This window comes from Alexandromys fortis, unplaced genomic scaffold, assembly GCF_014885135.2.
Source record: "Alexandromys fortis isolate MF-2015 unplaced genomic scaffold, M_Fortis_MF-2015_v1.1 scaffold_242, whole genome shotgun sequence".
In the NCBI taxonomy this organism is placed as follows: domain Eukaryota; kingdom Metazoa; phylum Chordata; class Mammalia; order Rodentia; family Cricetidae; genus Alexandromys; species Alexandromys fortis.
Genome location: NW_026068123.1, coordinates 1506809 through 1533938, shown reverse-complemented (window position 1 = coordinate 1533938; position 27130 = coordinate 1506809). Strand labels below are relative to the sequence as shown.

General features: G+C 49.2%; 1 protein-coding gene across 2 annotated transcripts in view; it reads right to left on the bottom strand.

The window, feature by feature from the left end:
* Positions 1-1061: 1061 nt before the first annotated feature.
* Positions 1062-27130, bottom strand: part of Olfm2 (olfactomedin 2) — a 76719-nt gene continuing 50650 nt past the window's right edge. For both annotated transcript variants that reach the window (XM_050125465.1, XM_050125463.1), the window contains exons 2-6: positions 8675-8824; positions 5972-6118; positions 5563-5782; positions 5132-5238; positions 1062-2131 (exon numbers count right to left, since the gene is read on the bottom strand). In XM_050125465.1, coding sequence (XP_049981422.1) covers positions 1454-2131; positions 5132-5238; positions 5563-5782; positions 5972-6118; positions 8675-8824 — 1302 coding nt within the window. In that variant the 3' untranslated portion in view covers positions 1062-1453. The remainder of the gene's footprint in view (positions 2132-5131; positions 5239-5562; positions 5783-5971; positions 6119-8674; positions 8825-27130) is intronic.

Sequence of the window (27130 nt, the reverse complement as noted above, 5' to 3'; positions counted from 1 at the left end):
GCTACCACCAGGCCTCTGGCTGTCTAGCCCTGTCCTGCTACCTCCTTTTTCCCTTTTTCTTTTTTTAAATATTTATTTATTATGTATACAATATTCTGCCTGTGTGTATGCCTGCAGGCCAGAAGAGGGCACCAGACCTCATTACAGATGGTTGTGAGCCAATATGTGGTTGCCAGGAATTGAACTCAGGACCTTTGGAAGAGCAGGCAATGCTCTTAACCACTGAGCCATCTCTCCAGCCCCTTTTTCCTGTTTTCTGTTGCTTTGCTTTTTTTTTTTTTAACACAGTGAATAGATTTATTACGGAAGAATGAGAAATAATTACTAGGTCCAAGAGGTTACCTAAGGAGGAATCCTGACACTTCCATTTTAGCCTATGCACCTCCCAGGACTCTGTCCCAGCCTGTTATGGGCAAAAGAATTCTTATGTGGAGTGCAGTGGGTTTGTCCAAAACTTGGCCCTGTGCACCTTTTAAGTTACTTTGAATCTTGCTATTAACTAGCATGGCTTTTGTAGAAGTGATTTCCACAATTACAAAGCACAGAAGAAATTGAGGGTCCTCACCTCTCTCAAAAGCAGCCAAATTATTAAGAAGCCATTAGAACATCATCAGACAGCCCAGTGATGTGCTACCGAGATCAATGAGTGAGCCAGCAACCAGGGAATACACATTTAAGACCAGTTTTCATCATCATATTAGGGTTCTCTGTTCTGATCCCAACTGCTTTTAAATGAATTGCTTTTGACTGAAACATTTTTTTTTTTAATGGTTTTTCAAGACAGGGTTTCTTTGTGGCTTTGGAGCCTGTCCTGGAACTAGCTCTGTAGACCAGGCTGGTCTCGAACTCACAGAGATCCGCCAGCCTCTGCCTCCCGAGTGCTGGGATTAAAGGCGTGCGCCACCGTCGCCCGGCTGACTGAAACACCTTTGGATTGGGTGGGCTTCTCTGGAGGGAGGAGCGTCACAGGATCCCACCTCAGGTCCACTCTAAGCACGGGATAAAAGGAGTCAGTGGAGTCAAGTCTTGAAACCACCACTGGGTACAGAGCAACCCAGGCATCAAATGTCAAAGGTCCGGTTTATTCTGGCAACCCGGAAAGAAAATGTGTAAATAAATAAAAAAAAAAAAAATCCATGCACTCAGATCCAGAGGGAGGGAGGGATAAGGAATGTGTGGGAAACAGAGAAGGGAGGGAAGGACGGAGAGTGGGTCGAGGGAGAGGAGAGGGGTTTGGTCATAAGGAAGAGAAGCATCCATAAAAAGACTCAGAAGTGAAGTATCAAAAGATCAATAAAATGGAGAAAAAGCACAGATAGAGATACAGAGAACAGAAAGCTGAGCTGGGAAGGTGGAGAGAGAAGGAATCTAGGAAGGGAAGGGCATGGCCAAGAGAAGGTTGAGGGGGTCACAAGCAATGTGGGAAGGATCCCCACAGCCTTTGCAGGGACACCTAGGGGTCCCCCGCAGTGCTGATGACGTGGAAGAGGGTGACGTTGTATAGCACCTGGTGCCCGTTGTTCCAGGTATACAGGGCCCGCTCCCTGGGGTTGTAATCCAGCATGGAGATGTGCGAGTACTGGTTGTGGAAGGGCACATCCGTGTACTCGTAGCTGGACGTGTTGGTGAAGTAGGCAAAGTAGACCTTGGCTCCGGCCAGGTGAGAGTTGGTCACATAGAGGACGCCGCAGATCATGAAGGCCTCCCCGGCACTGCGCTTGGGGTACCCGGTGTCCCAGGACCTCACGACCTCCAGGGTGTGAGGGTCCAGCCGACTGACAACGATGTTGCCCGCATTCTGATTAGTAGTGTACACAGCCCACAGCCCGCTCTCGTCTACCATGAAGTCCATGTCCGAGAAGCCACCCCAGGAATAGGGGAAGGTGTTGTTGTAGCCAGCCCCAGGGAGGCTCCTCTGCACCAACACGGAGCGCGACCGGAAGTGGTACTTGACCACCACATTGCTCTGGTACTTGTTGTAGAACAGAGAGCCGTTGTACACCACATGGCCCGTACCTGCCCACGGCTGCGGCAGCAGGTGCTGGATGAAGTTCTGGCCTTTGATGAAGTCTCCCAGAGTACGGAACTCCAGCACCCGGCGGCCTTTGTAATAGCCATCCATGTACCAGACCTATGAGAGCAGTAGCCAGTCACTGGAGAGACTGTAACCCGTGTCCCTCAGGGACTGGCCAACCAGGCAAGATCAACCTTGATCATCAGCAAACAACCATCACCTGTGTCACTACTCAGTCACAGTCCTTCCTAGGACCTTTGTGACTGGTTATAGTTTGGTGGTTGTGAGCATTAATGGGCCTGGGGTTCAGTTCAGGGGGTAAAGTGCTTGCCATTCAAGCATGAAAACTTGAGTTCGGATCCCCAAAAGAGTTGGACATAGTGGTGCACATAGCTGTAATCTCAGTGCTGGGAGTCAGGGACAGATCTTTGGAACTCATTGACCAGCGGGCACAGCCATATTGATGGGCTGCAAGTTTTTTTTTAAGAAATCCTGACTGGATGGGGGGAGGGGGACAGTGGAGGGGTCAGGAAGATGAGTCTGCTTTGCAAACATGAAGATTAAGCTGGAACCCAGAACCCATCTGAAAATCTTGGCATGGCTACATGTTCCTGTAACCCCAGTGCTTTTGAGGGCAGAGACGAGGCTCTCTGGGGCTTGTTGGCTGCTAGCCTAGCTCCAGATTTGGTGAGAGAGTCTGTGGCTAGGGACTAAGACCGAGAACGAGAACAGGGCACCTGATGGCCTCCTCTGGTGAGTTCACACACACCTGCACACAAATGTGTACAACACACACAAAAGGAAAAAGAGACAAAGTGGAGGCAATAAAGAAAACATCTCTTGTTGACTTTGGCCTTCACATGCATGGGTACACACCTACCTGTGCACACACCTTTATAAACACACACAACAAAAAGATCCTCAGTGAGTGGTGGTGAAGGATCATCGAACGATCAGGCAGCATTGTGCACCCAGGAGACTCATGGGAGTCACTGGAGACTGGGCTGAGAGTATTCACCAAGTAACATGTTTGGATAATAAGGGATCACTTTGAGGTCACTATTTTGTATGGTTGGGAGTTATTTGTTCTTGTTTTGTTTTATTTATTTATTTATTTTTTGAGATAGGGTCTTACTATGTAGCCCAAGCTGGTCTGAAACTCACTATGTATGTCAGGCTGGCCTTGAGCTTACAGAGATCCTCTGCCTCCCAAGTGCTGGGATTAAAGGGCTATGCCATCATGCCTGGCCCAAATCCGTCGTCAGTGGCTAAGCTCTGTAAGCACAAGGTCGCCTGGCATGCCAATGAATCTCTCAGCGGCACCATTATCAGCACCATGCTAAAAAGCACTCATGGATGCCCTCATTATCCAGCTCAGGTCCATTATTGAGGGACCACATTAAGGATAAGTTAACTAGAGGAATGATATTGAGGCTCTCGCCCAGGTGTCCCTGCCTAAGAAGGCACAGAACTAGATAAGTGCAAACCTGATTCCAAGCTAACCAACTGGTGGGACCATCAGCAATCGAGGTCAGTGATCACAGTGGAGAGGTGTTGAGTTACTTCCTGTGCTCTGTGACACTTGACCACCCTTGGGATGGCTAGCTCTTTAAGATTTATTTATATGGGGGGCTGGAGAGATGGCTCAGAGGTTAAGAGCACTGGCTGCTCTTTCAGAGGTCCTGAGTTCAATTCCCAGCAACCATATGGTGGCTCAAAACCATCTGTAATTCGATCTGGTTCCCTCTTCTGGCATGCAGACAAAACACTGTATAGATAATAAATTAATTAATTTTTAAAAAAGATTTATTTATATGTATTTTATGTATGTGTGCTCTATCTACATGTGCACCTGCATGCCAGAAGGGGGCATCAAATTCCTTTATAGATGGTTGAGAGCCACCACATGGATGCTGGGAATTGAACTCAGGACCTCCATAGGAACAGCCGGTGCTTTAACCACTAAGCCATCTCTCCAGTTCATGATGCTTAGCTTTAATGTCAGCTTGAAACAACCTAGGAAGTGAGTGTCAGTGAGAGATTGTCTACACTGAGTTGGCCTGTGCGCATGACTTTAGGGGACTGTCTTTATTGTTCATTAAAGTGGGAAGACCCAGCCCATTGTGGGCAACATGGCTTATTAGACAAGGAGCCCTGAACTGTATGAGAATGGAGAGGTTGAGCTGAGCACAAACGAGCAAGATACATGCATGCATTTCTCTCTGATCCTGGCCATGATTGTGGGGTGACAACTAGTTGTTTTAAGTTCCTGCTCTGACTTCTCTACAAAGGTAGACTGTAACCTGGAACTGTAAGCTAAACTAAGCCCCTTTCTTCCCTTTGCTTTTTGTCAGAGTGCTTTATCAACTACAGAAATGACACAGACTGGGACCTGGGGAGGACACTGGTGTCCCTCTGTATCACTCTCCACCTTTGAGATAGGGACTCTAACTGAACCTGGAGCTGGTAGCCAGTGAGCCCCAGTGTGCCTCTGGTCTCTGCTCCCCACAGAACTGGTACACCTGCCACTCATGACTTTTTGTGTGGGTGCTGAGGGTTCGAACTCAGGTCCTCATGTTTGTGCAGCAAGCATTCTTGTCCAGTATGCTGTCTCCCTCCATGACCCCCATGCCATCTTCAGCTGTGTAAGTACTCTAATGTCTGCACCACGACAAGATTGCATAAGCGTGCAGTTCTCAGAATGTGCCCCCTTGATCTCAGCTCTCATAAAGCAGACATGGGCAGACCTCAGTGTTTGAGGTCAGCCTGCTCTACAGAGGGAGACTTTGTCTCAAAAAAAAAAAAAAAAAAAAAAAAAAAAAAAAAAAAAAAAAAAAAAAGCCAACAGTTAAGATTACTTACTGGCTTGCAGAGGACCCGAGTTAAATTCCCAGCACTCATATCAGCTGGCCCACAGACACCTCCAGCTCTAGGGATACCCAATGCCCTTTTCTGGCTTTCAATAGCACTGCAGTCATGCGCCCTACCACTCCTGCCCCGTGTACACCCACAAATAAAATGAATAAAAATAAAACCTAAATAAGAGTCACAAGTGTGGATTCTCTGGGCAGCCGTAGGCAGTAACTGGCTCTGGCCCCTGGGGAGAGGATCACTCACCCGACTGTCTGCACTGGGGGCCATTGTGTCCGTCATCCAGGAGCCGAATCGGGACCCCATGGCCCGAATGGTAATGGGGTTACTGACCCCTGTCAGCTTCCCACAGCCTGGGAGATGGGAACAGTGGGAGTGAGGAGAGGATGCAGCAAGAGCTCACGGGAGGCAGGACACTGTTTGCACCGGGAAGTGCTGGGGCCAAGGGTCAGGGAGGAGATTCCAGGGTATGATCCTAGGATGTCTACATGGGCGTAAAGGGCTGGAGATCAAGAGCCAAAACCACCTCCAGCTTTGGGGCCCGGCGTGGCCTTAGGTTGGGGATACCAAACAGGGAGGTTTGGCATCTAACTGCTAAACCACACCTAGCTTTGGAGCACACAGGTTGTATTAAGGGGTGCGGGGATCAGGGGCCAAGCTTCGAGGTCAAGGCATACCCAGCTTCTGCGCGCAGGCGTGGAGTCGTGCCTCCAGGGCCATGACGCGTTGCTGCAGGTCCTCGTACCCATAGGCTCCCATTTCCTCCTGGATGGCAGCCAGGTTGCCAGAAAGGTTCCTCACTTCCTCCCGCAGGCGCACAATGGTCCGCGTGTCTGCCTTGTACTGCTCCAGCACCGAGCTCAGGGGCAGCAGCTCCGTCATTCTGTCCTTCAGTTCCTGCTTACCGGGAGAAAATGGCCTCCGATCCCAAACCCTGGCCCTTGGCCCATACCTTCACCCTGTCATCTCAGATGCTCAGCCCTTGCCAAAGGATGCTCTCAGGACCCCAGAGCCTAGTCAGCTCCTCATGTCTTCCCAAACATGACCCCATACTTGGAACTCGGAGCCGAACTCCGAAGAACCCACCTGGAAGCTTTTAGCCGAGACTGACCCATCAGCTGCTCTGAGCCTTGCATCCAGGCTCCGCATGAGCGTTTCCATGCCGCGAACATACTGGAGATCCCGAAATGTCCTTAACTCTAGGACCTCCATGGACTGAGACACATTCTGGACCTAGAATGAGAACCATTCTGGAGTCAAAGTCCTCCTCCCAGCCATCCACAGAAGCAGAGGCAAGCAGGACTAGCAAAGATGCCTGGCAGCCCTCCTCTCCCCTGGTCTCACCAGTAACCTTCCAATAGCAGGTTCCATCCAGTCCCATCCCTTCATACCTGTCACCTCCTTCTGTCTCTTGGCTTCCGCCCTCCTGACCTGCAGTAAGTTCACCACACAGCAAAGCAGAGGGTGTTTTCCAAAATGAAGATCAGAACCAAATGTAGTGGTACACATCTATTATCCCAGCACTCGGAGGTAGAGGCCAAAGAATCAGAATTTCAAGGGTAGCCTCAAAAGGAGTCAGGAGTGGTGGGTCACATTTGCAATCCCAACACTCAGGAAGCTAAAGCAAGAGGATTGCCTTGAGTTCCAGGTCAGCCAAGGCTACGGAATGAATCTCAAGTCAGTCTGGGTCAGAATGAAACCCTGCTTCTAATAAAAAACAAACGAACAAACGGTAGAGGTGAGAGGGTACTGGGGCTGTGACTCAGGCCTTGCCTGCATACACAGAGCCCTGGGATGCAGCATAAATTGGGTGTAGTGGTACATTCCTGCAATACAAACCACTTGGAAATGGAGCCAGGAGGATAAGTCCAAGGTCATCATTGTATACCTAGTGAGTTCAAGAGCAGCCTAGGCTTGTGGGTCTCAACCTTCCTAAGGCTATGACCCTTTAGTACAATTTCTCATGTTGCGGTGACTCCTCCAAACATAAAATTATTTTCATTGCTACTTCATAACTATAATTTTGCTACTGTTATGATTCATAATGTAAACATCTGTGTTTTCTGATGGTCTCAGGAGTCCCCTGTGAAAGGGTCATTTAACACCCCCCAAAAGCATCAAGACCCACAAGTTGATAACCACTGCCCTAAGCTATACAAGACCCTGAAGCACACACCAGTCATGCCAAAAACAATTTTTTTTCAGCCACTATGAACAATCAAAGGCATGTCATGAGAGTCCACAGCTTTGGGGCAGAATAGGATTCTGGGAGCCAGTGGCAGGGGCTGTAGGTGCTGCAGGGGCTGCAGGTGCGCAGGTGGCTCCTCTCTGCCAAATCTCAGCTTCCTCCCCTGAACAGTGGGGGTTGCAGGCATCACAGCTGACAAACGGACAGTGACAGGGACTTTAGTCAGCAAAGAGTCCAAAACATCCTGGGGACAGATGAAGTGGAGGCAGCCAGGGTGAAAAGGAGTCTCGTGTGTGCATGTGTATGTATATGTGTGTGCTTGCATGTGTGTATATATCTGTATATCTAAGTGTGTTTATAAGTGTGTGCATACATGTCTGTGTGTATGTGTTTTTGTGTGCATACATATCTGCATAAGTGTGTCTGGAGGCCAGAGACTGATGTTGGTTGCTTTCTTTTTTTTTTTTTTTTAATATTTCTTATTGTTTATTTACTTTATTTTATGTGCACTGGTATGAAGGTGTCAGATTCCCTTGAACTGGATCTTCAGACAGTTGTGAGCTGCCATGTGGGTGCTGGGAACTGAACCCGGGTCCTCTGGAAGAGCAGTCAGTGCTCTTAACCACTGAGCCATCTCTCCAGCCCCTGATGTTGGTTATTTTCCACAATCACCCTCCACCTATTTTTTGAGACAGGGTCCCCAAGCTCATACTTCAGCCAGACTGGTTCAAGTTCCCAGCTGTGTCTGTCTCTCTGCCTTCCTAGCACCAGGGTTACAGACATACACTGCCAGACCTAGCTTTTATGTAGGTACTGGGTATGTGAACTCAGGTCCATGTTACCCATATGACCCACTGAGCCATATCCCTAGCCTACCCCTCCCCTTTAAAGTATTTTAAAATTACATTTGTTTGTTTGGTGTGTGTCAGAGTACACCTTGTGGGAGTTCATTCTCTCTTCTAACCACATGGGACCTCAGGTCATCAGGCTTGGTGACAACTTACCACCCTTCCCAGCCTCCCACCCAGCAGGATCTTCCTACGTAGCCCAAGCTGGACTCAAATGTGTGGCAGTCATTGTGCCTTGGCCTACAAAGCTCCGGTATTACAGGTATGCACCGCCACTCCCAACTGCAGAATCTTTGCTGAGCCTTGGCAGTACAGGTTAGACCCTCGCTGGAAAAGGACACCAAGGACCTTCTTAGCATGGTGACCCAAGTCTGCCAGGCCTGAGAGCACAAGGAACTTAATGCTGCCCACGATACTCCCTGCTTCCCGAGAGCTAGAACTTGGGGAGCAGAAGCAATTGGATCTCTGAGCTGGAGGCCAGTCTGGTCTACAGAGTAAGTTCCAGGATAACCAGGGCTACATAGAGAAACCCTGTCTCAAAAATAAATGAATAAAGAATATTTAATAAAAATCAAAGAAAAAAGAAAAACAAACAAATACAAAGTCTACGTAGATGGGACCCCAGTCATTGGCCACTTTAGAACAATCCACCTGGCTGGATCTGCTGTGGTTCAGCCTAGTTGGAGATGCAAGAGACCATCTCAGCCTCCCTGTCAGGTCCCTACCTCCCCACTGTCCCCGTCAGGTCCCTACCTTCTCCATGAGCTGCCGAAGCTCTCTGCTCCGACCGTCTCGGGCGCAGGTGCTCTGTGCCGGGATCACAGCCGTGCAGATACATTTGCCATCGGGTGCCTGGGCGGAGGTGTAGAGCTGCCAGCCCTCTTCTGGACTCTGGAAGAGAGTCTGCAGACAAAAGGCTGTAGTCAGAGAGGAGGAACACAAAGAGGGCCCTCCACCTTGCTGGAAGGACAGAAGCCTTTTGCCAGGGAGATGGCTTTGCATGCTGAGGACCTGAGTTCAGATGTCAAGAGTCCATGAAAAAAGCCAGGAACAGAGACTGGCTGGTCCCTGGAAGCTTGCTGACCATACTGGCCAACTGGACAGCTCTGTAGGCCAATGAGAGGCCCCGCCTCAAACAGAAGGTGGGAAGAACCTAAGGAACATCACCGGCTGAGGTCTTCCTCTGATCTCCACACACATGTATATGTGCATATGGGCACACACACATGCACACATACAAACAAAGAGAGGTAAGGGAGATGGCTCAAGAGGTAAATACAACTGTGAGGACCTGGGTTTGGATCCCTACAACCCACAGAAACTAGACATGGTAGAGCGTGTCTGTAATCTTAACACTACTACATCAAGGTCGAAGATGCAGACAGGAGAATCCCTGGAAGCTTTGGACCTTATACCCTGGCATATACAGGGATGAACAAGACACTGTCTCAAACAAGTTGGGCAGCGGGGACTGAAACCCACATTGTCTTTGGACTGCCACGTGCGTGTTGTATCTCAGGAAGCCCAGGCTGGCCTTGAACTAACTGTGTGGCTGAAGGTGACCTTGAACTTGTGACCCACTTGCCTCACCCTGTGGGGTGCTGGGATTACAGGACTGCACCACCAGCCTTGTTTAGCAGGTGCTCCTGCATGACAGGCCAGCCTTCTGCCCAGAAAGGGAAAGGTTCAGCACTGTAACCCTCAGTGTGCAAAGGGACCTAAGAACAGCCACCGTTTTTAAAAAGTGGTAACCTTGAGCTGAATGTGGTACTGCATGCCTGTAAACTCAGCACCTGGGGCTGAGGCAGGGGGATCATAAGTTGGAGGCCTGCTGCAGCTCCTTAGAGAGACCCCGCTTCAGTCTGGTGCATGGTGCACTCCTGTAGGTCCAGCTACTTGGGAGGCTGCTGAAGGGCAGGAGTTCTGGGCTGGAGTGGGTCAAGCTGATCTTGTATCCACACCAGGTTTGAATCAATGCAGCGATCTCCCGGTAGTGCTTAAGGAAATCCTGTTTCAGAACTAAAAAGGTGGAGGGAGCTTCTTAGAGAGCAGACATCTGGGTCAGAGGAGATGGCTCCGTGGATAAAGAGCTTGCTGTATTAGCACGGGGATCCAGGCTTGGATCCCCAGAACCCACATAAAAAGCCACAGTTGGCCGTGCAGGTCCTGGGAGCATGGCTACAGGAGGATCTCTGTGCTGTCTAGCCAACTCAGCCTCCTTGGTGAGCTCCAGGCTAGTGGAAAGGCCTGTCTCAGAAACAGATGCAGGGCTCCTGGGGAAGGATGCTGAGGTTGCCCTCTGGTCCCCCCATGTGCCTGTTACATATACCTCTGCACACCCGCACACATTCCAAAAACTGGAGGAATCATTTAAAGATATAGATAAGCAAAGATCAAATATTTTAAATTGTTGAGCAGTATAGACAGAAGAAATACAAGGATGTGGGGGAAGCAGGTGCCCTTCAGGGTGTGACTTCAGGTGTCATTTGAATGCAGACTGGAAGATGGGGAGACGTCATGTATATGGAAAGTGCTCCAGGCAGGAGGAGCAGCAATGGCAAAGACCTGAGGTGGGGGCACAGGCAGGGGCATTTACCTAGGTGACTACAGCAGAGTGAGCAAGGGCCCAAGCGGAGGGGGGCAAGGGTGGGGAGGTGACAGTGTGACAGCGAAGGAGTTGGTTTCCGGTCTGAGTGTCATGGTAGCCATGGAGGGGTCTAAGCAGAAGAGAGATGCCCTCTGACTTAGGAACTCGCTGAGGAGTCCAGCCCAGTGGCTGCTCAGGTTTAGGCAAATGGCAGTGAGTAGTGACCATGATTTGAGAATTGGAGGAGTCTGGTCCTAGTTAGCATGTTTGTTTTTGTTTTGAGACAGGCGCTCGTGTAGCCCACGCTGGCCTCGAACCCCCTATCGTAGCCAAGGATGATGGTGAGATCCTGATCCTCCTGCCTCCACCTCATGAGCTGCAGGCAGACACTCATGTGCTCCATGCTCACTCGGTTCGTGCAGCGCTAAGGAAGGAACCCAGACTTTGTACACGCTGGGCAAGTACTCTGTCCACCAAGCCCGGCCCAACCTATAGACACACTATAGACACCGCGAGAGTTTTCTGGAGAGGCAAGCAATATGAAACCCGTCATTTGCATGGCTGCTGCTGATCCCAAACAGAGGCACTGGCAGTCGTGGAGACTCCCGCTGCACACATCCTTCTCTTCCCACTCAACCAGTTTCTTTATTGAAATGTGAGGAAAGGAGCTAATACACAGTGAGCTCTGTTCCTCACTAATTTGTAAGAAAAATAGCCCATTCACAGACCACGGTAATGAGTCACACTGTGTGTGTCTACTCCCTGCCATACGAGCCCACGTGACCCTCCTTGACCGGACTCTCCTCCCTTTTTTGTTTGGCTATACAAGTCGCATTTATTTATTCATAGTGTGAGTATGCAGTTTGCATGTGGTGTGAGTGTGCAATGTGCACGTGGTGTGAGTGTGCAGTGTTCATGTGGTGTGAGTGTGCATGTGGTGTGAGTGTGCAGTGTGCATGTGGTGTGAGTGTGCATGTGGTGTGAGTGTGCATGTGGTGTGAGTGTGCATGTGGTGTGAGTGTGAGTGTGCATGTGGTGTGAGTGTGCATGTGGTGTGAGTGTGCATGTGGTGTGAGTGTGTAGTGTACATGTGTGGACAAGCGTGTGCCATGGAGTGCATAGGCAAGCCAGAGGGCAACTCCATATCCACAGTGTGGTTCCTGGGGATGGTTTGGTGACAAGTGCCTTTACCCTCTGAGCCGGCTCACCTACAACCTTCTTCCTCTTCCTTACACTTAGAATTAGGCAGAGCCAAGGCTCATGCAGCAGAAGTCACTGAAGTCACCTCCCTGAGGGTCGATAGGTAGTTAATGGCAGCTGAGAGAGAGGCTAAGGAGGCCACAACCATCTCTAAGGGCTGGTAGGCAGTTAATGGCGGCTGGGGGAAGGGAGCTCAACACTCTGCCTGAATAAACAGGTGAGGAGGAGCCATTCCCCAGCGGTAAGGGGCACGCGGCTCTGTGAACAGCTCCTCATCCACGCTCAGTAAACAACCCCCATGAAACTCATTGGGTCTCTCTCACATACACACACGCACACAAACACACACACACACACATGCACACACACGTCATGAAAGTAGAAGTGGGTGCTGGTTGGGAGGGAGGAGTTGGCAAGAGTGGGAGGGGACAAGAAAGGTGATGGGATGAATATGAGTAAAGAACATTATGTGTGTTATGAAAATGTCATGACCATTATTATGTACAACATGCTAATAAAAACTTAAAGGAAGATGCAGGGCCCCAGGGCCCCACCTAGGACCCCTGAGGCTGTCACAGTCCACTCTGTCTGTACTCAGAAAAGACACTCCTAAGGTCCTCACCCCAGGTCCTAGTGAGTCGTGCCTCTGCTGTGCAAGAACTCATTTTGTTTGATTTTGTTTTATGTGTAGGGTGTTTTGCCTGCATGTATATGTCTTCAGTTCCCTGGCGCTGCAGTTACAGACAGTTGTGAGCTGCTGTGTGGATGCTGGGAATCGAACCAGGGCCTTTTAGAAGAACAACAGCCAGTGCTCTTTAATCACTGATTCAAGCCTCCAATCCACTGTGGGAGAACTCTAAGTGTTTTTGTTGTTGTTGTTGTCTTGGTTTGGTTTTGGTTTTTCAAGACAGGATTTCTCTGTGTTAGCCTTCTCAACTCTCCTGGAACTTGTTTTGTGCAACGGGCTGGTCTCGAGCTCACAAAAATCTAACTGCCTCTGCCTCTCCTGCTAGGATTAAAGGTGTTTGGCACCACCCCCATCTACCTGTGAGAGAACCCTTGATTTTATTTTGTTTTGTTCGCTTTGAGACAGGACTTCATGTAGCCCAGGCTGGCCTCAAGTGCACTATGTAGCCAAGGATAGCCTGGGTCTGATACTTCACCTCTCGAGTTCTGGGATAACAGGCAAGTGCCACCATGGCTAGTTTTCATGGGAGAACTGAAATCTAGAATATCTCAGCGAGCCAGGAGGCCTGGGCTGCAGCATCTCGGGCTGCTCATCAACTCTGGGTCCATGGGCTCATTTTTCTCCCCTCCCCACAAGTGCCTCCAATAAACAAAACTATTCCATGCTAAATTAGTTTCAAGAGTGCCTGCATACTGCACCCCATAAAGCCCAGTGTGGCGGCCTGTGCTCTGCCTCCATCTGTCTGTGCACCACATGCATGCCCGGAGAGACCAGCAGAGGGCGCAGGATCCCATGGAACTGTTGTAGCTTTGAGCTGCCCTGCGGGTGGGTGCTGGGGATTGAGCCTAGGTCCTCTGGAAGAGAAGCCAGTGCTCTTAGCAGCTGAGTCTCATTAAACTGGCCCAGGCTGGTCCTCTTGTACTCTTCCTGTATCCAGGTACTGGTATCACAGGCTTAGTCCACCAGACTCAGCCAGGAGCCCAACAGCCACAAAAGGCTTCCCTACTCTCTGAAAAAAGGCACCATTGCTTAGCCTCCTTTCAGAGCAAATCCAGTTCTTTCAAAACTGAACAACGAACAGGAGCCCAAATGTCTCTGCCTATCCTCCCACGGGCTCAGGTCCCCCAAGCAATTAGGCTGGAACTCCCCCATAGATTCTCATTTATGCACAAACAAAGCAGCCCGTCCGCATGATTAGCAAATCCAGCCTGTGCCTCCAGCGTGTCCTTTGAAGCAAACAAGACTTCTTCCAACACATGAAATATTGAATTGTAAAAGAGAAGCGAGCATCGCGAAGAAGGCTTCTGTGGCTTTCCTGAGATAATTGTCTGTGCAGCGCGTGCCTTGCTGGAGCGTTATCTGCAGCCATGTGATTAAATGCCTGGGGTTTGGCCGCCAGGTCTCAGTGCACTAAAACCCCGAGTTTGAATGTAAAGTTCAAATGCTCCATCAAGTTCACGTCTATGGAAGGCGAGGGAATGGCCTAGGAAGCTTGATGTTGAAGAATCCAAATGCCATTTCTTCAAGGCTGGGGTCTATCTTGGCAAGAAAGTCCCTAATTCCTGGAAGGTCTTATCCTGAGAGACGCACTAGTCTATCTCGCTCAAAATGACAGTGTGAAGCCCGCAAGGTGGCTTAGCCAGCAAAAGTGTTTGCCACTAAGCCTGACAACCAGAGATCTACTCCTGGGGACCCACAGAGTTGGAGTGATCTGTCTCCCCCAGTTGTCCTCTGACCCCATATATGTCAAGGCCTTCAATGCCTTCGCACGAATACACAAATATATGTAAAAAAAACTAAATACGGGAAAATCTTGGGTGCAGGAGAAGACAGAGGATCCCTCATCTCTGTCCAGCAGAGAATCGAGAATCCCAGCACAGACACCAGTGACAATTCTGTAATCTTCGAGGAATCTCACCAGAAAACCCATTTACGGGACAGGGCACATCCTAAACCCCTTGTGCAACCCCAGGGGCTGGTTTTAGTCTATTCAGTTATAACTCCATCCTAGGCATGTCCTGAGCCACCCAATATCACCAAAAGATGGGTTTTTGTTTTGAATTTTTCTTTTTTTGAGACAGCTCTGGTTGTCCTGGAACTCACTTTGTAGACCAGGCTGACCTTGAACTCACAGAGATCCTCTAGCCTCTGCCTCCCAAGTGCTGAGATTAAAGGTGTGAACCACCATGCCCAGCGATAGGGACTGGTTCTTTTCAAACACTTTATTTTTAACTATGTGTGTACATGTGTGCATAAGTGCACAGGAGTGCAGTGCCGCTAGAGGCCAAAATAGAACGTTGGATCTGCTGGAGCTTGATTTACATGCACTTGTGAGCCACCTCTCATTGGTACTAAGAACTGAACTCAGGTCCTCTGCAAGAGAGAATCATCTCTCCAGCCTCCCAGGCACTCTCTTTTGCTGAATTCTGGTTCCCATCTTAATATTCCTGCTAATGGGCTCTAAGAGGATAAGCTATGCCCTCAAGTAGCTGTTCTTCAAATCACATTTTGTGAGCTTGGAGCTTTCAAATACTTTCATGGAAGCTGCTGCCCCAGTTAAGCACAGGCCCCATAATAGATTCAGGGTTAATTAAGCCTGAGACACACAGAGCAATGTAAAGACCCTGTCTAGAGTCACCCAGTGAGGGACCAGGGCATGGCTCAGTGGTAAAGGGCCTACCCAGAATCCCCCAGTGAGGGGCTGGGGCGTGGCTCAGTGGTAGAGCCCCTGCCTAGAATCCCCAGTGAGGGGCTGGGGAGTGGCTAAGTGGTAGAGCCCCTGCCTAGAATCCCCCAGCCAGAGGCTAGGGTATGGCTCAGTGGTAGAGCCCCTACCCATAGTCCCCCAGGGTATATGGTTCAGCACTAGCCTTAGTAGCTATGGCAGTCTTGAGTTTTATCTGCAACTCTGCTAAAATGAAGAAAAGAAAAAAGCTTCCTGAGACAGAGGGATTGTGGCTGGATCCCCTAGGGGCAGCCACCCTGAACACTGGCTGTGGGAGGCTTAGCCAACTGGAAGAGAGCAAGCAGCTGCCTCTTAATAAAATGAGGATGGAATCGAATTTGAGACTGGGTAATTTAATCAGCAAGCTGAGGTGGCTTGGGGCTTATATATTTATTTGGACTTTTCCTCCTTCCAGAAAAGCATCTAAGTGGTTTACAAGGATATGTAAAACACCACACAATGGATCCAATTAAATTTGAGAGTGGGATCAGACACACTGCGAGGGCAGGCTGCCAATCCACCACCAAGGTGGTCAGATTTCTGTTCTTGCACTTTATCCAGCCAATTTGAGACTGAAAATCCAGCCCACAAAAAATCATAAAGATCATATGGCCAAGCACCATGCTGCTATAAGAATCATTTTAAGAAGATTTTTTAAATTGCAATTTTGTGTGTGTGCGTGCGCACGTGTGTGCGTGTGCACAGGTGCACACTCATGTGCCATGACGTGGGTGTATATGTTAGTCAGAGGACAGCTTACAGTTCTTATCTACCACATGGGTTCTGGGGATTGAACTCAGGCTATCGGCTTAGTGGCAAGCATCTTTACCTGCTGAGTCCTCTTGCTGGCTCCTACAACGATTTTTATTAGGGCACTTCTTAAAATTAAACAGGTAGGGGTGTTTCTTTTTTTTTAAGCTTCTAATTATATAATAATTGGTGGAATAACTTAAAATTGTAAGGTGCATTTACAAGCTCTTCATCAGCCCAGCTCTCCCAACCCAAGTTTAGCTTCTTTCCCAAGTTTCTTTCCTAGTTTAAAAAACTGCGTGGGTAGGGGGCAGCTAGCAAGGCGGTTTAGTGGCTCAGAGCACTAACTGCTCTTCCAGGGGACTCAGATTGGATTCCCAGCACCCACATGGTTGTCACTCACAACTGTCTGTAACTCCAGTTCCAGGGGATCCAATGTCCTCTCTGGCCCCCATGGGCTCTGCACACATGAGGTACACAGTCATACACACAGGCAAAACACACTGATACATGAAAAATGTTTTTTAATTTAATGTTTTTTATTTGTATTTATTTTGTATGCATGTCTCTGTGTGTCTGTGTGTGTGTGAGAGAGAGAGACAGAGACAGAGAGAATGTAGGTCAGAAGACAACTTGTAGGAGTTGGTTCACCCCATCATGTGGGTCCCCCGGACTCCATCTCAGATAGTCAGGGTTTAGCAGTAAGAACCTTTCCCTCCTGAGCAATCTCACTTCACCACAGTCAACCCCTCTCTTAAATATGAACATGAATCCGTCCGTAAGGAGATGGAGATGGAGCCAGGGCCTGCTCATCGCTAGACAAGTGACCCACTACCATGCCACACCCAGCCCGTCGTCTTGTTAGAGCTCTGTAACCGTCCCGCCCTCACACCTAGCTCTGTTTTGTTGGACACGGGGCCTCCTGCAGCACAGGCTGGCCTCCAACTCTATGTGGCTGAGAACCATCATGGACCTAGTGCTGGGATGACAGGCTTGTGTCACCACACGCAGTTCCAAGCCACTCTGAGGAGGGGACCCAGGACTTCCTACACGCTGGACAAGTGCTCAGCCAACCGAGACCCAGCCCCGCATCTCAAGCTTGTTTAAATTCTTTTTTTTTTTTTTTATTTTGGCAAAGGAGTAAGAGAGACATAAGCAGAAGGGAGACTGAGAAAAATGAATCTGTTAAAACCCGACCCCGACAGCATATGGTTGGGCAAGAATTTGGCTTGGAGTTCCTCAGCAGAAAACTCAAAAAGTGAAAACTGGTCACTTCTGCCGTCCCCAGTGTCCCGAAAGCAAAGCACACCAGATGCTCCCAAGAAGCAGAACTATTTTTGGTACCAAGAACAGGCGGGGATTTCTCCCACGGCCTCCCAAAAAGGACTCTGTGATGTCACCCACGTCTTTCCGGGCAAAATCCAAAATCTTTACGGTTAGGAGCTGCCCCTCCCCCTTCTCTCCTCTCTCTGCCACCCCTGCCTGCCCTTCACTCTTCTTTCTTTCTCATCTTTATTTCCTTCCCTTACATCTCTTTCTCTCCCCTCTCTCCCTCTTTTCTTTTTCCCTCTCCGGTCCTTCCGTCCTCTCTCTCTCTCTCTCTCTCTCTCTCTCTCTCTCTCTCTCTCTCCCTCCCTCATTGTGCAGGGACTCCAGGTGTGCACCACCTCATGTGGCCTCTGGGTGTTTCCCACTCCTATTCTGTCAGAGTAGAACCCACTCCACAGAGTCCTGCTGGACTCATGTTCTCGACTGACGACTTGAGTGCTGTGTAACCCAGGCAAGTTGTTTAACTTCCCTGTGCCTGTTAAGTGTCCCTACTTCACAAGGATCCCTGGGAGGACAGAATGGTTTAAAAAGAATAGCACATGCATTTAGAATTAGAAGAGTCCTAGGCAGACAGGGTTACAGAAGTTGGCTACCATCACCATTACACGGCACATTTTTCTCAGTGATGCGGAGGATGGGGCCCAGGTTCTCACATGTGCTACGCAGGCACTCTACCCCTGAGCTACACCCCAACTCTGCAGCTATTACTACAATTGCCACTTCATAATAGCCAAAGGCCAGTTAAGTAACTTTTTGGTGTGTGTGTAGGCCAGAGGACAGCCTCAGAACTCGCTCCTCAGGAGGCATCCACCTCTTTACAAATATCTTCTCACTTTGTGTGCTGGCATGTAGAGGTCAGAGGTGGTTCTGTGGAGTCCTCTCCTTACCGTGGAATCTGGGGGTGGAACTCAGGTCACCAGGCCTGCACAGTAAGCCCTCTCAGCCACTGAACCATATTGTCAGCCCTGCCTTAACGTTTACACAGTCTCTCCCTGGTCTGAAGCTCTCAATTCAGCTAGACTGGCTGCCGGTGATGCCCAGGGCGCCTCCTTTCCCTGCCTCCCAGTACTGGGATTACAAGCACGTACCGCCAGGCTCACTTAGTTAAAAATAGAGTCTTCATGCTTTCAAGGCAAGCACTGTACCAACTCAGCCATCTCCCAACCCTGTGTTCGTCCTTTTCCAATTTAATTTTATTTATTATCATTTTTATTGTGTGTGCGTTTGTGTGGATGTGGAGGCCACGTGACAGCTTTTGGGGTAGGTTCTCTCTCTGCCTGTGGGTTCTGGGGCTCAACTCAGGGCTTTGGGTTTGCATGGCGAGTGCTTCCATACACTGTGCTACCTTGCCAGTTCCTAGACATTTTTGTTTTTATTTGTCTTCTTAATCACTATACTGGCAAGCCTGACTGCTCTGAAAGAGAAAAGGTGTATTTAACCTACCACCCTAGAGGTTCAAGGACACAGGGCTGTCATCAAGGTGGCTCTAGAGACTGCCTCGTGAGAGATGGCGTCACAGCCCACATCAGAAGGGTACAAATACCTCATGACAGGCAGTGCTAATTATCAGCTTGATGGGATCTAGACCCACCTGGGAAATGGGCAAGCCTGTCAGGTGTTATTTTGATTACACTGTGTACTGGCTCATTTTTGGTCAACTTGACCCAAGCCAGAGTGACCTGGGAAGACGGACTCTCGATTGAGAAAATTTCTCTATCAGATTGGCCTGTGGGACAGTTTCTTGACTGACTGTTGGTATGGGAGGACCCACCCCACTGAGAGCAGTGCCAGCCCTGGCATGAATAATTGGATTAAGCAAGCCATGGGGAGCAAGCCATCAAGGGTGACCCTCTGTAATCTTGGCTGTAATTCCTCCCTCCAGGCGCCTGCCCTGACTTCCTGCCCTGACTCCCCATATATTGGTCAAATAAACCTATCTCTCACCAAGTTATTTTGGTCGTAATGCTACAATTGCCAGACTGAAACGAAGCTTGGGTGTGAGAGCTGACAAAAACAGAAACCGTGGGCTGAGCAGCAGTGGCCGGTGCTTTCTTCTGTGACTGTGTGTGCCGCACGACCTCCCTGCCATGATGGACTCTACCCCTGAACTAGGAGTCAGAATTCGGTTTGTTTGTTTTTATTAAAAATCATTCTTAAATTTTATACTTATGGGTGTTTTGCCTGCATGTATGTCTGTGTGCCACATATGTACAGAGGCCAGAAGACAGAATTGGCTCCCCTGGGACTGGAGTAACAGACAGTTGTGAACTGCTTTGTGGGTGCTGGAAACTGAACCCAGGTCCTCTGGAAGAGCAGTCAGTGTTCTTAGCCACTACTCCATTGCTCCAGCCTTGTTACTTGGTTATTATTGTAGCGAGGGACATGTGTGTCACAGCTTGCATGTGGAGGTCAGAGGACAACTATGGAGTCAGTTCTCTTCCACCTTCATGTGGGTTCAGAGGTAGACTCAGCTCCCAACCTTGAGCAGCAAGCCCCTTTACCCGGTGAGCCATCTCATTGGCCCTGTGAGCCAGAATGGATTCTTGGTCTCTGAAGTTGCTTTGGTCAGGGTATTTCTGTCACACCAACATCCCAAAGTCAGAGCCAAGGAGGCTGGGCCCACAGTCCCGCCCAAACATGGTAATAATCTATCAGACCACACTTCTTTTTTGTTTGAGACAGTTTCTCACTGGATAGCCCTGGCTGGCCTGGAACTTGCTATGTAGACTAGGCTGGCCTTGAACTCACAGAGATCCTCCTGCCTCTGGCTCCAGGGTACTGGATCCCAGCTGGGCTCCACCTCTTAAAGAACACAGTGACAAGAGCTGGAGTGTACCTCTTTCGTAAAGAGCTTGTTTAGCATAAATGAGACAGACTCCATCCTCAGGAAGAGAGAGAAGGCGGGGGAGGAAGATCCCAGCACCACAATGACAATAAAGGATACTGAAGCCCCAGTGATGGCTATGCATCTGATTGTACCCTTGGCATCTACTAACAGGTTTAATCCTTACCACGAGAGATGCCATATGGTCACAGCGAACATGACCTTGCTGTGCCCCCCCCCCCCCCGCCTTTTTCCTCTGAACATGGGTCCCCATGGCCATTCAGGACTCAGGGTGTGACTGAGACAGACCTCTGCCCAAGACAGGAAGTGGCATGGGGGTGGGGAATTTTTTGTTTCTTTGTTTTTTTTTTTTTTTCTTTTTTTGGTTTTTCGAGACAGGGTTTCTCTTCTGGGATTAAAGGCGTGCGCCACCATCGCCCGGCTCTGTTTTGGGTTTTTGAGACAGGGTTTCTCTGTGTGTAGTTCTGGCTGTCCTGGAACTCACTCTGTAGACCAGGTTGGTCTCGAACTCAGAGATCACACCTTACCTTTGTCTACCGAGTGCTGGGATTGAAAGTGTGTGCCACCTCTGCCCTGAAAGGGTGGGGAGTTTTGTCTGTCTTGCAAATGCTCATTGAATGACTAAATGTTGATGAGCTGGTAAGTTACGGACTGAATGTCGTCACACGTTCACAGTGAATAGCCACCGGTCCGTTGCCCACCCCTCCACCCCGCCTGCACCATGCCACTCCCTCCCTCTCTCCCAGGAGGCTGAGATCAGGCTGACACAGGCCCCCAGCAGGTCGTGAAGCAGTTCCGGAAGAGGGGTTGTGATAAATGAATCAAGGACACGCCGGGCTGCTGCCTCTGAACCGTGTAGGCAGCCAGCCCTTTGGAGGGCTTGAAATAATAGCCAGCTGCCTTTGTCAGACCTGGAGGCACTGAGCAAATCCCAGCTAAGTGATAAGCTTGTCAGGCCTTAAAAAAGATAGCGGCTCACCTGGCCAGGCTGAAGGGCAGGGAATCCTTGGGGCCTCCTCAGTGTGAGCCACAGTGGCTCTGCCCAGGACAGCTGGGAAGCAGAGCAGGTAATAGTGTTGAGAATGCCCACCCCTCACCCGTTCATACATCAGTCACTTGCTCACTCATAAATTCTCCATTCATGATCCATCCATCCATGAGCCATCTAACTGGGATCTAGCCACATATCCATCAATATGTTATCTATCGACCCATGACATCCATCTGTCCATATGGATCCTCATTCATTCATTTATCCATCTATTCATTCATCTATTATCTATCCATCTATTCATGTATCTATTAATTAGTCTATATTGCTATTTCTTTGTCCATGCATTCAAGCACCCATTCATCTAGTATCTCGCCATCCTTCCATCCAACTTTTATTTATCCATCCCTTCATCTACCCATTCATCTCTTAATCTCTCTATCACCCTTCCACCTACCCATCCTTCCATTTGTATATTCATTCATTTATCCATCCACCCTTATACTTATTTTGCGTGTGTGTGTATATGCATGAGTGTGTACGCATGTGTGGAGGCCCAACACTGGGGGGTTTACTCTATAGCTGTCTGTATTATTATTATTTTTTTTTTTTGGTTTTTCGAGACAGGGTTTCTCTGTGGTTTTGGAGCCTGTCCTGGAACTAGCTCTTGTAGACCAGGCTGGTCTCAAACTCACAGAGATCCGCCTGCCTCTGCCTCCCGAGTGCCGGGATTAAAGGCGTGCACCGCCCGGCTTGTATTATTATTATTTTTTTTTAAATTTATTATGTATACAGTGTTCTGCCTGCTTGCCAGACAAGGACACCAAGTCTCACTATAGATGGCTGTGAGCCACCATGTGGTTGCTGGGAATTGAACTCAGGTCCTCTGGAAGAGCAGCCAGTGCTCTTAATCTCTGAGCCATCTCTCCAGCCCCGGCTTATATTATTTTTTTGAAAGTGTCTCAGGCTGAATTCACTGACTTGCTGGGATTTCTGGCCAGAGAGCTCCAGGGATCCCACTGTCTCTGCCTTTCCAGAGCTGAGGTCACCCGTGCACACTGCCATGTGAAGTTTTTACATGGGTTCTGAGGTTCCAAACTCAAATCTGCATGTTTGCATGGCATGTGGTTTACAGACTAAGCCATTTCTCCAGCCCCATTTTTTGTTCATGTTAGAAAGGGTCTCATGTAGTTTCAGGCTAGTCTTGAACTGCTGACTTTCCTGTCTCTACCTCCCAAATATTGGGCTATCAGGAATGCCTACCATGCCAGGGAGGGAAATGATACAACATGAACAAAAATCTGCAAACAACCGGCAGAGTGGAGTTTCGCTCCCTCTCAAATGAGCCACGTTAAGGTTTGGGTATATGTGTGCTGGAAGCTGGTCCTGGTGATTACCGGGAGATGGTTCTCTGAAGAGGCCGATGTGTAGCAGTTTCCTCCAAGGTTAAGACCTTCCATCTTGAAAGGAAACTCAGTTTTTTCAAGACAGGGTTTCTCTGTGTGGCCCTGGCTGTCTTGGAACTTGCTCTGTAGACCCGGCTGGCCTCGAACTTAAGAGATCCACCTGCCTCTGCCTCCCAAGTGCTGGGATTAAAGGCGTGCGCCACCACTGCCTGTCGAGTGCAAAAGAAACAAGCACTGAAGAGATGGCTCGATGATTAAGAACACTTGTTGCTCTTGCAGAGGACCAGAATTTGGTTGCTTGCCCCTACGTGGTGGTTCATAATCATCTGTTAACTGTAGTCCTGGGATCCAACAGCCTCTACAGAGGGCAGCAGACACAGCAACATCCATTCAAGTAAAACACCCAAATACACAAAATAATAAAACAAATCTAAGTGCCAGGCGGTGGTGGCGCAGGCCTTTAACCCCAGCACTCGGGAGGCAAGAGGCAGGCGGATCTCTGTGAGTTCGAGGCCAGCCTGGTCTACAAGAGCTAGTTCTGGGACAGACACCAAAGCTACAGAGAAACCCTGTCTCGAAAAAACCAAACCAAACCAAATCAAACAAAACAAAACAAAAACAAAACAAAACAAATCTAAGTTGTCTTTTTCTTAAGAGAAGTGAAACAACAGGATGTTTTAGGGCAGGGTGTTTACAAGGAGGTAAAGCGACAGGATATTGTAAAGCAGCAGCAGTTCCAATCTGTGGATTGCAACATCTTTAGAGGTCGAATGACCCTTTCATAGGGGTCACCTAGCAAATATCCTGCATATTACATGTTTACATTATGATTCATAGCAGTAACAAATTTACAGTTATGATGTCGCAATGAAATAATTTGATGGTTGGGGGGACACCACAACATGAAGAACTCTATTAAAGGGTTGTAGCATTAGGAAAGTTGAGAACCACTGTTGCAAGAGGTTGCAAAAGAGTCTGTCCTCCAGGAAAACTCCTTAAGACAGGAAGCCAACAAAACTCAAAATAGCTTCAGGAAGTTCCTGAAACTGACTAGATTCACTAGGCCCCTCCCTGCCCACAAGTACGTAAAGATTGTTGAGAGTCACTCTCAGGCAAGACAAGCTGCAAAGAGGATCCTAAGACAAGCCCAGCTGCCTGGAAGAGGCAGAGACCAGCTGAGCTTTCTGGAAAGGACACTCTCCAACCTGTCAGCTGCCTGCAGGCTGTGCAGTGTGCTCCAGGTTCCCAGCTGTGTGAGGAAAGCTATCATGCTCCAGTGGACTGCGGCGATGCAGCTGTCTTTGAGTCTTTTCTGCTCCTGTAAGTAACCTCTCACCCACATGCCCGTAAGTAGCCCACTAAAGCACAGTGGTTCTCCAAGTTGGGCTTTGGTGTTATTTGTACTTTGGTCTGCCATCAGTCCCCTGCCTGTAGATGTTTGCTCACCCCAGGAAAAGTCTCATACAACAAAGACTAATGCTGGCTCATGGAATGACTAGTGCCCACAAGAATGGGTCACTATAAAAACAGTCTAAAACTAATAAAATAACTACAAAGGGTGTGCCTTGCCAGGCGTGTTGGTTCACGCCTGCAATCACTTGGAGGCCGAGACAGAACAATCCTAAGTTCAAGGCCAGCTGGGGTTACGTCTGGAAACCCTGACTCTGACAACTAACAGGTAAATAACGGAAGTGAGCCTGGGTCCTGAATAGCCCCGACTTCCTGTCACATCGTGTGCCCCTGCTGTAGTTATTCTCAGCACTGGGGATGACATCTATCACGAGCCCCTTACCAAAGGGCAAACTCATAAGAACACGCAAGCTTAGGAGTCTCAGCCCCTGAACTTTTCTTCTTCATACGTGACCCAGTCCCTAGAACTTTCTTACAGTCAAAGGAAACAGAGTAACCCAGCCTCCTCCCCTGCTTAAATGCTCCCCCTACACACACTCACATACATATGCATGCATGTACTCACATATGCACACACATACACACTGCGACAGTGCTGAGTGACAGCCCCTGTACAAGAAATCCTGTAGTACATCCATGGCAGCCATGTTAACAGTTAATAATAAATAACGGGGCATTTATTTCACTCCTCTGAGCGACACCCTGTGCTAAGTGCTTGGCAGCTAGTTTCTCATGAAGAACCCCGTGAGATTAAACCATTATGAATGAAGTCCTGGATCTGCTTCTTCCTCTCCCTTGGTAGGTTGCCAGGTACATCACTAGGTCTGTGTCATCTGTAAAATGGCAGTAAAAATTCTCTCCCTCACTGCACACACACACCACATAATACGATACATATGCACACATATATATGCACACACATTCACACATACACTCATACATACACAGCACACACACACACAAATAAACCAAGTGAAGAAATGAAGGAGGTGCATGAGCAGGAGGATCCTGATGCTGCTGAGCTCTGCCCTCCACACACACTACAGACACGGCTCCATTATTTCAGCAGTGTGAACCTGGGGGCTGACTTGCACTATATCTGAACCAATGTGGGTGTCACGGGCATGCTTTGGGGACGTCATCGACTCCTATCCACCCAGAGCTACTCTCAGTGCTGAGCATGTGGTCCGCACAGTCCTGGGCTCTCGTCACACACTACCTGCCAGCGTCCAGAATGCTTGTGGGTACCCTGCTGACTTCTCTAATAAATGTCTTCTTTGAAATAAGTTTAGATTTACAGGAGAATTCCACAAGACCAGGGAGCACCCGCCTGGTCGCCCCCCTCCTGCACTGTTAATATCTTACATAACCCCAGCACAGTGATCACAGTGGAACCCCCAACACTACCAACTGAATTCAGACTTGTCCAGTTTCTCCAGTTTTCCCACTCAAGTCCTTTTTTGGGTCCAGAATCCAATCCAAGATCCCACACCACACTGAGTCACCTCATCTTCTTACTCTCTTCTGCTCTCTAACAGTGTCCCCACTCCTTCCTGTGACCTTGACAGCCTTCAAGGACACTACTCAGAGTTTGTAGAATGCCCAATAGCTGTTTGGTTATGGAAGCCCTTGATTGCCCCGTTTTCTAAATGGAGCCTCAGTCCCAGATCCTCCTACTGGTTCTTATGCAGGAACTTCAGTGGGTCAGGGCTCAGGGGTAGAGCCCCTGCTTAAAATCCACCAGTGAGGGGCTGGGGTGTGGCTCAGTGTTAGAGCCCCTGCCTAGAATCCTGTGAGGGACTAGGAGGGGCGTGGCTCAGGGGTAGAGCCCCTGCTTAAAATCCACCAGTGAGGGGTTGGGGTGTGGCTCAGGGCTAGAGCCCCTGCTTAGAATCCCCCCAGTGAAGGGTTGGGGTGTGGCTCAGGGATAGAGCCCTGCCTAAAATTCCCCAGTGAGGTACTAGGGGGGTGTGGCTCAGGGGTAGAGCCCCTGCCTAGAATCCCCCAGTGAGGGACTGGGGGGCGTGGCTCAAGGGTAGAGCCCCTGCTTAAAATCCACCAGTGAGGGGTTGGGGTGTGGCTCAGGAGTAGAACCCCTGCCTAGAATCCCCCATTAAGGGACTAGGGGGGCGTGGCTCAGGGGTAGAGCCCCTGCCTAGAATCCCCCAGTGAGGGACTGGGGGGCTCAGGGGTAGAGCACTTGTGAGCATGCACAAGGCCCTGGGTCCCAGTACCACCACCAAACTCCCCAAAAAAGTAAAATAAATGGGGACCAGGACCCATATTTCTACACCTGTCCCATCTGTCTGCAGGTTCCCTCAGATGCCTGCTGCCTGTTGGCAGTTGCTGCGGCTGAATTACTGAAGGAACAAATCCCAGATCCACAGTCATTTAGCTCTCAGTCCGCAGCTCCCTGCCAGAGGCCAGATCTAGCGAAGTTCACAGAGACATAAAAACGCCTGTCTTCTCAGAGAGATTCCGTTTTGATCCTTTCAGTGTTGACATCAAGGACTCATTTCTTTAATACTTAAAGGCTTTTGAACCGAGGATGGGAGCAGCTAACTGCATTTGCATCAGACAGCTGGTTTTCTAGGTGAGCTACAAGGCCCCTCCAGTGGCTCCTCCTTCCACTTTCCCCCAGCCCGTCACTCTGCTTCTTCCTCCCTGCTTTTCTCTGGGCTTCTGGCAGTGCAGGGCAGTCAGACTGAGGGTTCTGGAATTATCCACAGACTCTGAGGTCCTTGCCACACAGCCCAGGGAAGCTTAGTAAGAACTAGCAAGGACCCAGGTTGTCTGCCACAGCCTACTTAAAATAAGTGTTTCCAATTTTTAAAAACGATTGGTTATTTTTAATTTGTGTGTGCGAGAGAGATAAGGCAGGGGCAGGTACCTTTGAAGGCCAGAAGAGGGCAAGGAACTGTTGTGTGCCACCTGCTTAGCTGCTGGGATAGGAACTCAGGCCTTCTGCAAGAGCCATCTCTCCAGCCCCTTGTTTTTAAAATGGGTATTTGTTTATTTATTTATTCATCCATTCATTTGGGGGAGGGCTGTCATGATAAATGTTCAGAGGTCAGCAGACAATTTTGGGGAGGTGGTTTTGGCCTCTAACATGTGGGTCCCAAGGATGAACTCCATCCAGTCCTCATTTTTCCTGGCAAGTGACTACCAGCGAGCCATCTTGCAGATCCAAAGGAGTGGTTTCAAGTCGCATCATTGTGAATGTCTCCATATTTGCAATGGGGATCAAAAAGCCAGTCTCTGGGGGTGCCGAGTAGGTG